The sequence below is a fragment of the Rhinolophus sinicus genome, chromosome 17 (genome assembly GCF_057876585.1).
Source record: "Rhinolophus sinicus isolate RSI-liver-muscle chromosome 17, RSI-T2T, whole genome shotgun sequence".
NCBI classification, from domain to species: domain Eukaryota; kingdom Metazoa; phylum Chordata; class Mammalia; order Chiroptera; family Rhinolophidae; genus Rhinolophus; species Rhinolophus sinicus.
In genome coordinates this window covers 213,274,441-213,287,907 of record NC_142517.1, presented here as the reverse complement: position 1 = coordinate 213,287,907, position 13,467 = coordinate 213,274,441, and the positions used below count along the sequence as shown (strand labels likewise).

Here is a 13,467-nt window from a genome sequence, read left to right as displayed (position 1 = left end):
CATTTGGCAGCCATCATTTTAATCCAACCAGGAAACAGTGGGATGGAGGTGCTGATATTGATATAGTTTCAAAGTCTCTCTCCGCAAAATGTTTATTAGCTGCAAAGAATAAAAAGTAACTTTTTTTTGCAGTAGAGAAGGTCCATGTTGATATCACCAGCAGCGGGCCAGACGGACACCATGGGGCATGTCACAGGCCGTACCAGGCATATCAGCACTTCTGTGATGCGCCCTCCCGAGGAGCTCGGCCAGGGTCTGATCATAAACAAGTACTGGACAAGCCAATGTCAAGGTCAGTTCTAGAAAATGACCGGCCTGTAACCTTCCAAAACATCCAGGTCATGAGAACGAAGGAGAGGAGGAAGCAAGTTCCTGGCTAAAGAGACTAGGGAGACATGATGGTTGGGCACACTGTTTGATGCTAGATCGGATCTTTTGCAGTAAACAAGATGGGGTAACTGGTAAAATCTGGACGGGGGTGGGGAGGGTCTCGGGTGAAGGAGCTCTTTGTACTGCACTTGTAACTCTTCTGTAAGCTCGAAATTATTTCAACATGAAAACTTTAAATGTACTGAAATACTTTTCTGGCATTTTCTCTTCTACTCTTGATTCCCTGGTGCAAACTCGAGATGGGGACAGCAGGTAAGGAATGTCTTCCCTTCAGAGGAACTGAAAAAAAAGCAAATTGCAGCCATAAAAAGAATGAGGCACTGAGACATGGCACAACATGGACCGACTCTGAAAACAAGGAAAGAGCCAGGCACAAAAGGCCACGTACTATATGGGCCCATGTGAAACGTGCAGAGGAAATCCAGAAAGACAGAAAGCGAACGAGAGGTTGGTCAGGGGCTGCCGATGGCTGCATGTGGGGAGGGGAGGTGATTAAAAAGTTCTGGAATGAGACAGTGGTGATGGTTGCACAATTATGTGAATATACTAAAAAGAACCAAATGTATACTTTAAAATGGTGAATTTTATGGTATGTGAATTATATCTCAATTTAAAAGAGTCCTGATTTAAGAGATGTCCTCAAAGCCAAGATATACATGTCAGGGTCTAACAGAGAATTGAGCATCCTAGATCCCAAATATGACCCAAACACTAAATTACTCTAATTTCTACTCAAAGTAAAATCTTGAAGGATTTTCAATGATGTCTCAAAGAAAAAAACAACACCCCAAAAAACCACACACACAAAAAAACCCAAAAAACGCAAACAAAACACTCCAAACAAAATAGCAACGAAAAAGTTGTTTCTAGCTGTTTGCTTGCCTTTCGTTTCCCTTTTGCTCAAAACAAAAAATTACAAAGGCACTTTCAATCTGGAAGTTCGTGTCTCAAGTTCTGAATTTTTTGTCTCATGCACTGTCTAACACCTTCCCCTGCTGCTTTTTGGTTCCTGCCTTTAGAATTCCTGGATATTGGACCACCTCGAACACTCCTGGAATTTTCTTTACTTTTCTCTCCCATTGTTCGTCCTTTATCTTTCATTCTGCTGTGTGGCGATTTCAACTTCACCTTTCAAACATTCTCGCTCTGCCAACACTGCCATTTTGTGCTCACATTTCTACAAGCACTCTTGATCTCTTATGTTCCTATGATCGTGTCCTGCTCTTGTTTCAAGATGCAAGGTTTTCTCTTAGGTCTGTGAGGCTTTTTGGAAAATGTAACACAGTTAATACATTACATTCTACAGGTACCAAAATGAGTCCATAGTGAGGTCTCCCTCTCACCCCTTTCCGAAGCGGGCCAGCTACCATCACCTTCCTCGAGGCGACCAGTGCCACCTACTTACTTTGAGTGGAACAAACAATGTGGTGTGTGTGCACTTTTCCTTCTTTTCCCCACAAGCAAACTACATACACAGTTTTGAATCTTTTCTCCATGTAACAATACATCTCAAAGACTGTCTCCCACATGAGGACATAGAGAGCCTCTGCATTCTTTGTACAGTCGTCCATTCCCTAATATGGATGCTCCATCGTTTATTTAACCAGCCTCTTCATGATTAAGTACCAACACTTTATTATTACAAATGAGGTTGGAATAAAAAGTTACAGGAGGAAAAGTTTCACACGTCTGATAAAGGAGTGTTCCCATTTCTCAGGAGCAACATACTTTCAAATACTCAGGAAAGAGCGTTATGTGTGTGCCTATGTGCTCGTGCATGCTTGCATTATGGAGAAGAGAGGGAGTAAAATGCCTGTAACAGCTGAATCTGGGTAAAGGGCACATGAGGGTCTATGTGTCATCCTAATTTTTACCATCTGTAAGTTTGCAAGTCCTTCAGAGAGGAGGCTCTACAATGTTGGCTGGCAGCTGTGGCTGGCAGCTGTGGGGTTTCTGGAAGGCTGGTCAGACTCTCCGGAGCGCAGCCTCCTGCCTCACAGATGGCATCCTGCTAGCGTTCCAGGGCACTGTGGCACCATTCAGACCGCAAGCTTTCCCCTGAACCCCCAGTGGGGGCTCAGTGAGATACCTCATCTCTACCTTCTGAGCTGCACTCTGGAGAGGAAGACCCCTGCCCCCTGCCAGGGCCGGGAGGGGCTGAGATTATTCCTCACATGGACCTCGGGACGAACGCAGGTTTCCGTCTCCAGTCCCAGCCTGCCCACTGCCAGAAGTGCCGCTCCCCGCTCCTGGGGACACCATGGCCTGCTCCCCAGCTTTCCCACTGCAGGCCATTGCATTTCAGTCTTTTCCACCCATCCACCTATTTCCTGACTTCCACAATTTTGGTGATATTCTTCATCTTCTGTGGTTTCCTTTTCTAGTCTTGGTTCTTACTGATTTAAACTTGAAAAGAAAAATAATTTGCTGCTGTTTTGGTGGCAGTCTTGAGGGGGTCGAAATAAATCCAATCAGCTATCTCTAATTTGAAGTCTCTAAGCCCTTGCTTTTACAACTCACTCCAGCCATAAATTATGAGAAACATGACAACAGCTGGACTCAGGTGGACATTTGACTGGCATCTCATGCAATGCAGGAACAATGACACCAAAGTAGGCAGGGCCTCTGCCATGGCATGTACTCTTCTCTTGTCACGTTTAGTACAGCACATAGCACAATCACCATTCTAAATTCAAAATTAAATTCTTTTTTGACAGGACACTGCAATTTGACGGCTAGGCAAAGAAAAAGAAAACAAGTGTGCTTGATTAGGGAGCCTGAAGACCAGCCATTCAGGTGACCACAGGCGAAAAGGAGCCACAGAGGGAAGAGCTGCCAGTGCAGGTTCCCCGGGAGCAGGCCTCAGACCGCTGCATTCAACAAGAGGCACACAATTTACGCAGGCCAGTGACTGGAGAGCGCCCGAGGGGTCACAGCCGGAGGTGGACAGTTACCTGGATGGGTAAGCAGGTCGGGGAGCCTGTGCTCCAGGAGTTGTCAGATCTGGTGACACCACAAACCCCTATACACACATACTTAACTGCAAACAGAACTCAGCGGCCATTTATGTAACTGTCTCCTTATCCAAACACAACTAATACAAAATTCCCTGAGGCCACACTGAGCGTTCCCACAGGCAGCAACCTCGGATATTTTCTAGTCTGTTCCGTCTCATTCACTTAAATGACGCCCGTGACCCACTGCGAGCCCTCACAGAGCAGCAGGCCCAGCCGAGGCATGGAGACTGCTCCAGAAAGGGCCAGAGTCTCGGCTTCAGGTTCCAAGGGGGCGATTGCTGGTTCAACATTAGAAGGGACAGTGGGATGTGACTAGGTGCCCTGAGGGCAATGGGCTCTGGGACAGTGAGGAGGACAAGACAATTTCTCTGCTGGGTGAGAGATCAGATCAGATGACATGTCAGGCTCCAAGTCCAAGACCTCATTCATCAGAACAAGAATTTACCAGTGTAGGTAAGCACCCCCAGCTGGCCGCAGCGCCCACGGCTGACGCTCCCCGCCGCCTACCTGGAACACGAGGACACCCATGTGGGAAACCGCCAGGTTAATCTTGGCTCCCTCCCTGTCGGAAGCCTTGTGAAACCTGATGCCGTACATTTCCAACTTTCGGGCAACTTCGAGCACCTGGAAATCGGACTCAGCAGGCGTCTGGCCCCTGTGATAAAAGACAGCATGATCACAGCACTGAAGACAACTCTGTTTCTGAAAGAGCCAAACGTATACTGACGTGATCAGAAAAACAGGGTTAAAGAAACCAGCAAAAGGGCTTAGCTTCTCCGCGGTCGATTGTCCGCAGTGACTTGATCCACTTCAAACACAACAGACCGCAACACAGACCAGAGACACGTGCCCCCTTCCTTCTGCTCTGTAGTCTATTCCCACGGGGTAGGGTGTTTGCTTTGCATTCACTAGGCGCTCAGGGAAAGTGTGCAAACATGACACGCGGAGGCAAATTTAAACAGAGAAAATAACACAGGTAACACTAGCAGCTCACTGAACCCATTTCAATCCTTTAAAAAAGTACTTTTATGATGTACAGTCTAACCATCAAGGATACACTTCTATGTGAAGGAAATTATGAAACTGAACAAAAGAATCACCAGCAGAGCAACTAGTTTTTACCCACGTCCAGGTCCCCGTGTGCCAAGTGTTTCCCAAGTGCACGGTCGTGCCCCCAGCACTTGAACATGGCCTCGTCACGCCCACCAGCCTCTAGGCGGGTGGCTGACACTCAGACGGAGGAGCACCCACGTCCCAGGCCTGAACCCTACTCGTGATGACCCGCTGACAACTCTTTTCCTTCTGACTTCCAAATGTCTGAGCTCTGGACCTTTACAGAATAACACAACTGTGTGGGTTACGCCATTCCTGTGAGCTCCATTCTTTGACTAAAATTTCCATTCTCTGATTTGACATAGATGCCTGACTACCAACTTACATTTTCATAAATCATCAACTGGAAGGGAGACCAGTGGGACAGAACTGCTTTCAGGAAGCCCTGGGCTGGAGGCCACACTGTGGGGCTGGGTAAGGGAGTTGGAAGGGCTCTGAGGTGCCTGCTGGAACTGGGAACAGTAAGGGCAGTTCTGGTGACCAAGAGAGAAAAGAGGACAGTGCAGGGAAAGCCTCAACCTTCTTACGGACAGGACACCTCAGCCACCATGAGCGATGTGGGAATGTGGACAGTGAGGCCCCTCTAATAGCATCTCATGGGAAAGAGGGGTGTTCTTGGAAACTGCAGGAAGGTGACCCTTGTTACAAGCGGGGAGAAAGTGAGCCAAATCGTGTGTGTGCTCCAGTGTTGTGTGGAGGGTAGAACTGGTGAACAATGAAATTGGCTATTTAGCTGAAGAGATTTCTAAGCAAAACATTGAAGGTGCAGCCTGGCCCCTCCTGACTTAGAGTAAAACACGAGAGAAATGACTGAAAGACGGACTTGTTAAGCACAAAGGCTGTAGAACTGAAGTATCTGGAAAATTCTCAGCCTACCCATATTGCAAAAAAGGAGAACACTAAGGGTGTGGCCCAGCGACTGTGTGATGAGGAGATCAGTGTGGCCAAGCCATCTCCAGGAACTCAGGACAGGAAGAAGGAGCCGGAGGCCGCCCCTCCCATCACAGGCCAGAGTACAGGGATCGATGGGGCAGGGCTGTCCATCTAGGTCCCAAAGGACAGGCTGCCTGGAGCTGCAGGGGGACTCCCGCCTGGGAGAGCTGTGGTGGGGGTGGGGCCACGACAGAGAGCTGCTGCAGGGCCTCCTGGAGTGACACTGTCACCCCAGTGGGCCTGGAGAGCAGGGCATCAAGCCCAGGAGGATTATTCTCGGGTCTGAAGGTTTAATGTCATTTGTCCCGTTAGGTTTGGACTTGCTAGGGACCCATCCCCCTTTTCTCCCATTTCTCCCTTTGGATGGGACGTCCATCCCATCGCTGTATCTGGAAGCACATGACTCGTCTGGTCTCATAGGTCCGGCTGGAGGGAATACAGCCTCAGGGCGAATGGCCCCTGGGGTCTCACCTGCACCTGATTTAATGAGACTTTAAGATTTGTGGGTTGTCAGGGTGAAATGAATGTAAGATGCATGTGAGAAGGACATAAATTATGGGTGATGGGGTGGAATGTTACGGATGGAATGTTTGTCCCCCCAAGTTCCCTGCTGAGCCTAATCCCCACTGTGAGGCCTTCGGAGGTGAGCGGCTGGAGCACTCATGAATGGGGTTAGTGCCCTTATCAAAGGCCCCAGACAGACCTCACCCCTCCCGCTGTGTGAGGAGACAGTGAGAAGACGGCTGGCTAGCACCTAGGAAGCGGACCCCTACCAGACCCACATCTGCCAGTGCCCTGATCTTGGACTTCTGGCCTCCAAAGTGGTGACGAACAAATGTTGGTTGTTTATAAGCATCCACCCCCTTGGTGATGTCTGTTCTAGCAGCCGGATGGAGCGAGACACCAGCTTTTGAATCTTTTTCTGCGAACTCAAAGATCCAAAGGAAATGTGGTAAAAGTCAAGAAATGCCTTCCGCACTGTCCTGCTCAGGGATCGCGGGGTGTTTCCAGTGGGTCAGGAAGAGAAGCCTAAGCTATGAAGCCATTCATCAATTTCAATGAAGGCACGTACTGTCTTGAAGACACCTACACAAAGAATGATGAAAAGAAATGACAGATGTACAATAAATTTCCGATGACTGTGGAAGACAAAGTTAGCACATCAGGACCACGCGAGCGGGAGACAGCCAGCCAGCCCGGAGACGCTGTGGCTCGCTCGGACAGAGTCCAGTTTGGTTCCTGTGGAAAGCTCATCACTGACTTCTCTCACCGCTTCCTCGAGTTTTCACAGCAGCCACACTGCGACACATATGAACAAACACAAGGACACACATGCACACACACACATGCATATGAACGCACATGCATACTGCACAGGCACAACCAGGCAAAGACACACGCACGAACACATACATGCATATAAACACACACATGCACAGACCGCCAGCCTTCCCTAAGGTCTAGCTCTTTGTTCCCTCCACAGGCAGGCTTTTCAGTGTCACCACTCCCCGTCACCATTTCCCCACCTCACTCTCAATGTTCTGGTGCCTGCGTCCACCCTGAATCTGCCTGAAGCCACCGAGGCCTACAGGCTCAGTCACGTCGCTGAGCCCAGACATGCTGTCTGGTGGTGGCCGCTTCCTGAAGCCTCCCCTGCGGTCCGTGGCCCCATGCTCCTTTCTCTGGCTGCTCATTCCCTTGACCCATGGCCTCTGTGTTGGCCCCTGCTCCACACATCCTCCCAGGGTGGTCCTCTGGGTCTGCCCTGGGCCCCGCTCTCTCTTCCATCTTCCTCCCGAGGGGAGCTTACCCTCTGCGCAACTTGACCTCCCACCTCCCAGATCCATTTATCCATTGGGCACTGTTGCCTGCTGTGTGTGTGGGGAAACGTCACAGTGCAGCACCCACTACCCTTCCTCCACGTGTCCGGCCCTGTCTCTGTGTGTCTCGGCAGGAAGGAACCCTGTCCCCAACTCCAGGGACAGATCCTGAACAAGTGACTGTCTCCTTTGGGCTGGCACTGGGACAGGGTTCTTGTCCGGCTGGTCCTCAGGGTCTGGCTGTGATACTTGGAGCTTCCCAGTCAGAATAAAGGCAACACTTGAGAGAAGCCAAGCCAAGGGCATCCTGGAAACAGAGCCAGAGCTCTAACGAGCCCCAGTCCCGTGGCTTCCGTAGGGTGGCCCAGGGGTGCTGAACCGTGACACCGAGAGGTGCCCCAAACTGTCATACCCAAAACGGAGCTCAGGCCTTGGCTCAGTTTCGCCATATGAAAAAGCGGTGACAACAGCACGTCACACATGGCATTGAAGGATGACATGCAGCCTGGCGCAGAGCCTGGCTCGCCATGGGCACTTGTACTTGCTCCACCGTGAAACCAGAGCTGCGGGTGCCATGCTGGGTCCTCCTTCCCACAAGTCAGTCCCGCCAGCACCTTTGCCTCCTGCCCGTGACTGGAATGCCCCCTCGGCACCCTCTCGACCCTTCTATCCTCACTGTTCCTCCCCACTGCCTGCCATTCTAGCTCATGTGTCACAGGTTACAGTGACACATTGTGCACGCAGTGCCCGCCCCGGTGCCAGGCACCCCTAGGTTCTGGTGGGTGGCAGTGCGCATGCAGCCCTAGCGGGCAGCGTGTCCCTGACTGGGAGTCCTGCTCTGTGCTGCCCCCGCCACCCAGTGCAGTGACTGACCAACAGGAGGCCCCCAGCCCACTGCGGAAGGTGCTGGCTTCCAGCAGAGCTCCCCTCCACGATGCCACCTGGCAGAATAACCTGGCACCTCACTGGCTCCTTCACAAGGGTCAGGCCAGCTCATCCAGAGTCCCCACCAGGGAGGGCTCGCTCCCCTTGGTGAGGTCACAGTCCCCATCCCTGGCTCTGCCTTCTCATGGCCCTGCCCCCATCTCTCTTCAGCGCCCCCCCCCCCGCCCCCCCGTACTGTCCCTCACTTCAGTCCAGAAAATCCCGACTGCCAAGTCTCAGGCAACCGAAGATGCGCGCTGAGCTCTCAGAGGGCCACCTCTGCCATTCGCAGCCAATTCTGACTGACTCACTGACTCACGTGTGCTTCCGATGGAATTCTAGTATCTTCTCCAAAGAGCGCTCCTGACGGGGCAGGTATGTGTGAACTCGGAGGTGCTCGCGGTCCTGGGCTTCGTCATAATCTCCAATTTCCGCTGAGATAATAGGTCAGTAATTTTAATTTTTAAATAAAGCAAAATACAAGTGTTTGTACATGCAAATACACAAATTACAACTAGAAAAAATTATCCTAAATCTGTACTAAATTATATATCCTTAAATAAACAAGAGTTTATATTTGATTTTTCCAAATATTTTATCTTATCAAAGGCAAATAAACAGCAGCTAAGGAGAATGTTTTGGGTTTTGAAGAACAAACACGCAGCTAAGGGACTCTGGAGGCAAACGGCCACGTGACTGAGTGTCTGCGTTTTAAATCACATTTTATCCACCGGTTGTGCCGAGACTATCATGACCAGGATGATGTATTTTAAATAGTTTCTCCTTCAGGGCCTCTCAAATTCTTAAGGAACAATGTCTCTAATTTCATGTGTTTTCAGGCTATAAATGTTTTAAAAATAGTAGTTAAAGCCCCATAATATTAAGCAATATACTTTTTTTTTGTTTCAAGACAATTTCAAATGCACAGAAAGGTTGCATGCAGAGTGTCCCACTTTAGTGTGAATTTTCTACCAACCAAGACTTCCGCACTCCTAAGTGTAGCACAACCACCCAGATCAGGACAGGACGGTGATCTGCGGTGATCTGCAGTGACACCCGAGCCTCAGGCCCTATCTGTTTTACCAACTGCTTGTCTTTTACGGCAAAAAGGCCCAGTTTATAATCGTACGTTGCATTTGGCTGTCATGTCTCTAGCATCCTTCAATCTAGGCAGCACCCTTCAAAGGTGAAAATCCTAGTCGGGCAAGTTGTTATAACATAACTAAGCTGTACACAGAGCCCTCAAGCAAGTGTCACAGAAAAGCCACCTGCCTACCTGAGAAGACTTCAGGCTAAATAAAAAATAACTACCATATTTTGCCGTGTATAATGTGCTCCCATGTATAACGTGCACGCCATATTTTTGGCCCAAACTTTGTTTTAATTCCTCCCCCCCTTTTTGCTTCCCCTCCCCACACCCCCGTTCAAGCCGTTGTTTCTCAGTCTAGTTGTGTAGGACACAGCTCCCTGGCCCCTGCTGGTGTTATGAGCCTTGTGTTCCCCCAGCAGTCGGTCGTTGGTCAGCCACTCACAGAAGCTCACCGCCGCTCACACTGGCCACCAGCTACTCCTAGCAGCACAGGGTAGCCCACAGCAGCACACAGCAGCCCAGGTCCAGGGAGAGCCGTTGTTCACAATCTTAGCTGTAGAGGGCTCAGCTCACTGGTCCCTGTGGGAATCGAACCTGTGACCTCGGCGTTAGGAGCACGGCGCTCCAACCACTTGAGCCATCGGGCCGGCCCTCGTTTTAATTTTTTAATTCAAATTTTTATTTGTTTATATTTAAGTACTTGTTTTTTTGTATTAGATAGCAATTTTAGCATTTACTTATTTATGATTATACTGTTAACTTATAAGCATAAATAAAAGAATTAAAAACATTTATATAGATACAGAATTATACTACCCATGTATAACGTGCATCCTTACTTTTCCCTCACAAATTTGGGCAAAAAAGTGCACATTATACAGGGCAAAACATGGTAAGTCACTTTGAAAACTTATCTCAATGAGGGTCAACAAGCCCCACAGCGTCCGATGGCAAACCACTGATAAAATTTGCTATCTGAAAGCATGTCAGGGAAGAGCCCAGTAAACTGCAAACTAACCCATATACTTATTAATTCCTAAGCTTTCTGAAACTTCCTGCCTTCTAAGTTCGGAAGCACGCATTCTGTGGCAGGAACAGGGTGGGCCGGCAGCAGTGTGGATGTCTCCTTCCTTCTATCGCGCCAGCTGGCCAAGCACACACCTCTTGTCAGAACCTCTCCTGACATTTCTCGTTTATCTTTGAAGCAACTATGGTTCTTCACAGACTTCCGAACCATCTCGTGCTCTGTGCGACATACTAAGAAATGTTCACTTTTCCCTCAGGGTGTAACGCCTAACTTGTCACCAGAGGGGCTGTGATGGTCACCCCAAAAAGGCCTCTTTCTGGGGTGCTGAGAGTCCAAGTCTGGCTCATACTCTGAAGAGGTTTGCAGTAAAATGCACGAAGGATCAAACGTGAGAGGACCCGAAAGAATGCACGAGGCCCACGCCTGGTCCTCATGCCTGTTTCCTAGTGCAGACTGTTTGCCTCCAGGAATCCCACTTGTAGAAGTTAGTCTTCAGCTTATCAAAACATGTGCAACCTGCCCCCCCCACCCCCCCCCACACCCATCACACACGCCTCCCTCAGGCCTGGAGACACTACTAACACTGCAAAAGGTGGGAAGTGAGGAGGGCCGCCGTGGTGTCTGTGCAGCTCAGACGCTCTTCCAGGAGGTCTCTCTTAAGTTGCAGGGCAAACAAGTACCTAGAAGGGAGTGCAAAACATCAGAGAGCAACTCCAAAGGTTCTACAACACACTCCCCTTGCCTCCGTTGCAGGACAGCACACAGCTCCAGGAAGCAGCAGCAACTGGTGACATTAGAGCAGACAGTGAGCAAAGGACAAGTGACAAGTAGTCCTTCACAAGAGCTGAGGGACACAGTGCCGGACGCAGGAGCGCTGGATGTGAACGCACTTGTGCCTTCCTGGCACACACACCCTACAGCACTACACACTTTGGGGGAACTCACAAATCCACGTTACTGCTGTTACACACACAAGTGCACTCATGATTTTGTGCGAAAGAGCAGAAACATCCAATTAAGATACAGCTTAGAATGTAGCTAGGAAATTTTTAAGCAGACTGATACCGTCTGGTCTTGGCTAGCATCTGAGGAACAGGCACTCCTGAATACCACCAGTGGGGGTATAAGTAGAGAAGGCACTTTGAAAATATTTATATATTCATTTATTCCATCAACAAATAACTACTGAGCACATATTATGGTCTAGGCACCGTTCTTGGATCTGGAAACACAATGGTGAACAAGACTCTCTCTCCCCTTTTTGGAATTTACACTCTAGTGCAAACTGTTCAACTTTACTGTATTCCCTTAAAATTTAAATGTGCAAACCCTGTAACGCAGCAATTCCACTTCTATGGACTTTTCCTCCAGAGGCGTTTTCAGAGTTCACAAAGATATGTAGACAAGGGTGTTTATCTGCAGTGTCATAAGAAGAAAACTGGAAATAACCCACACATGCACCAACACGAGGATGGGTACAGCCACATGTACACTAATAAGGAAAGATGCCATGGTCTGCTAGGGACACGTGGGTAAAAACCAACTGAGCTGTAGTTCCGTGTGCACAGTTTGACACTGCTCGTGGCACAACAGTCTCTTTAAAGCCCTAGGTCGACTTGTGCTCTGCTGTGAATTCACCTGGAAAACACACTCCCGTTAGCTTCTGGGAGAGTGAGCGGCAGGCAGTGAAGGGAACGTTCTGCACTCTGCACAGCTTGATGCTAACATTCTTCTTCTCTTACCACAAACGTGTGTTTTTTAATAAAATTTAAAAAAAAGGACCTTCTGCACAAACATGGCTTGGGCTTAGGGCCCAGAATTTAGGTAACACTTCTAGTTACTCATCATTTTCCAGGTACATATATTTATAAGTTATTCCCTCAAAAGGGATTTTTTGGTGAATGTCAGGTATTTAATATGCGATTAAGTTCTGTGTTCACGCTACAAACACTTTGGCCACATTGGGGGTCATTTCCTCACCTGTCAAATAAGGAGCTGAACGACTGTAATCTCAACATTTCCTCCCAGCTGACAGTCTATGGTTTTGTGATGGTAAAAGACCTGCAAAACCCCTGGAAAGAGGCTCCTAGGACATCTAGGCTGCAGGCATGAGTCCATGTTTCATAAGGAAGGCCTGACAGTTACACCATCACATTCCACTTCATTTCACATCTGACCTGGTGCTTTATTCTTCATTACAAAATTGGTACAGAAAAGACAAGGAAAAAAAACCTTCCACAATTCCGTTCCCCAGAAGAAACAACTGTAAATGTTGTTTTCTTTCAATGATTTCTGCAAAGAACCAACCTTGAATTCAAGAGCAGCACAAAGAAAAACCACGGGAAGTTTTTGCCCACCCACATTTGATACTTCTCCCAAGTAAATGTATTTTGTTGACAAGTAAATATACAGGCAAAATTCCTAAGAACTTTATGCATATGTATAAATCTATGCCCATTTGGGGATGTCTGTTCAGCCGAACCCTAATGCCCCATTTTTTATTCTCAAATTTGTCTCACACACCTTTCTTCCAAGTCCTATTTGCATTTGTGTTTGTGCAAGGGTTAATTGCCAAAATGCTTTAACTTTTAACGATGACACACTGATTACAGTTTTTATGTGCATCGTGGGCTCATTCGTTCTTTGTATAAATGTACCCTGAGCACTTGCGGGAAACACAGGTGAATTCAAGGCCCCACTGAGAGCGGCTGCAGTTCAGAATAGGCTCTTTACCGTGTGTATTCTTCTTGCAACTGACCCGGATCAGGTGGGAAAAATTTCACCGCTAGGCGAAGCATTGCATTCTTTGGCCCTATAAAAAGAAAAAATTTAAACTTCACAAATAAGGCCAATCTCTGATTTGCTTTCGTCCCACATATGGTATGGCTGAGCTAGTGCTTTCAAGTGGACTGTTAAAGGGAATCTTTTCAAATGAGATATTAAGGAATTTCCTAGACACGAAATTATGAGTCCCAAATACTAGTCATATATATAAAAGAAAAAAGTTTAAATCTTTTGTGTTTAGCAGAGATTACTTAAGGAAACCCTAAAAACGGGTGGGAAACTGCACATTAAATTTTGAAATATATTCTTATTTATATTTTAGAATTAAAATAATGATAAAAAAGGGTGTTCACATGATTAATAGTAATA

The 13,467-nt window shown here is 48.0% G+C and overlaps 1 protein-coding gene across 7 annotated transcripts in view; it reads right to left on the bottom strand.

Annotated features, from left to right (window-relative positions):
* Positions 1-13,467, bottom strand: part of FARP2 (FERM, ARH/RhoGEF and pleckstrin domain protein 2) — a 99,802-nt gene that overhangs the window by 40,436 nt on the left and 45,899 nt on the right. For all 7 annotated transcript variants that reach the window (XM_074316527.2, XM_074316539.2, XM_074316514.2 and 4 more), the window contains exons 5-8: positions 13,048-13,126; positions 10,897-10,994; positions 8,517-8,631; positions 3,915-4,062 (exon numbers count right to left, since the gene is read on the bottom strand). In XM_074316527.2, coding sequence (XP_074172628.2) covers positions 3,915-4,062; positions 8,517-8,631; positions 10,897-10,994; positions 13,048-13,126 — 440 coding nt within the window. The remainder of the gene's footprint in view (positions 1-3,914; positions 4,063-8,516; positions 8,632-10,896; positions 10,995-13,047; positions 13,127-13,467) is intronic.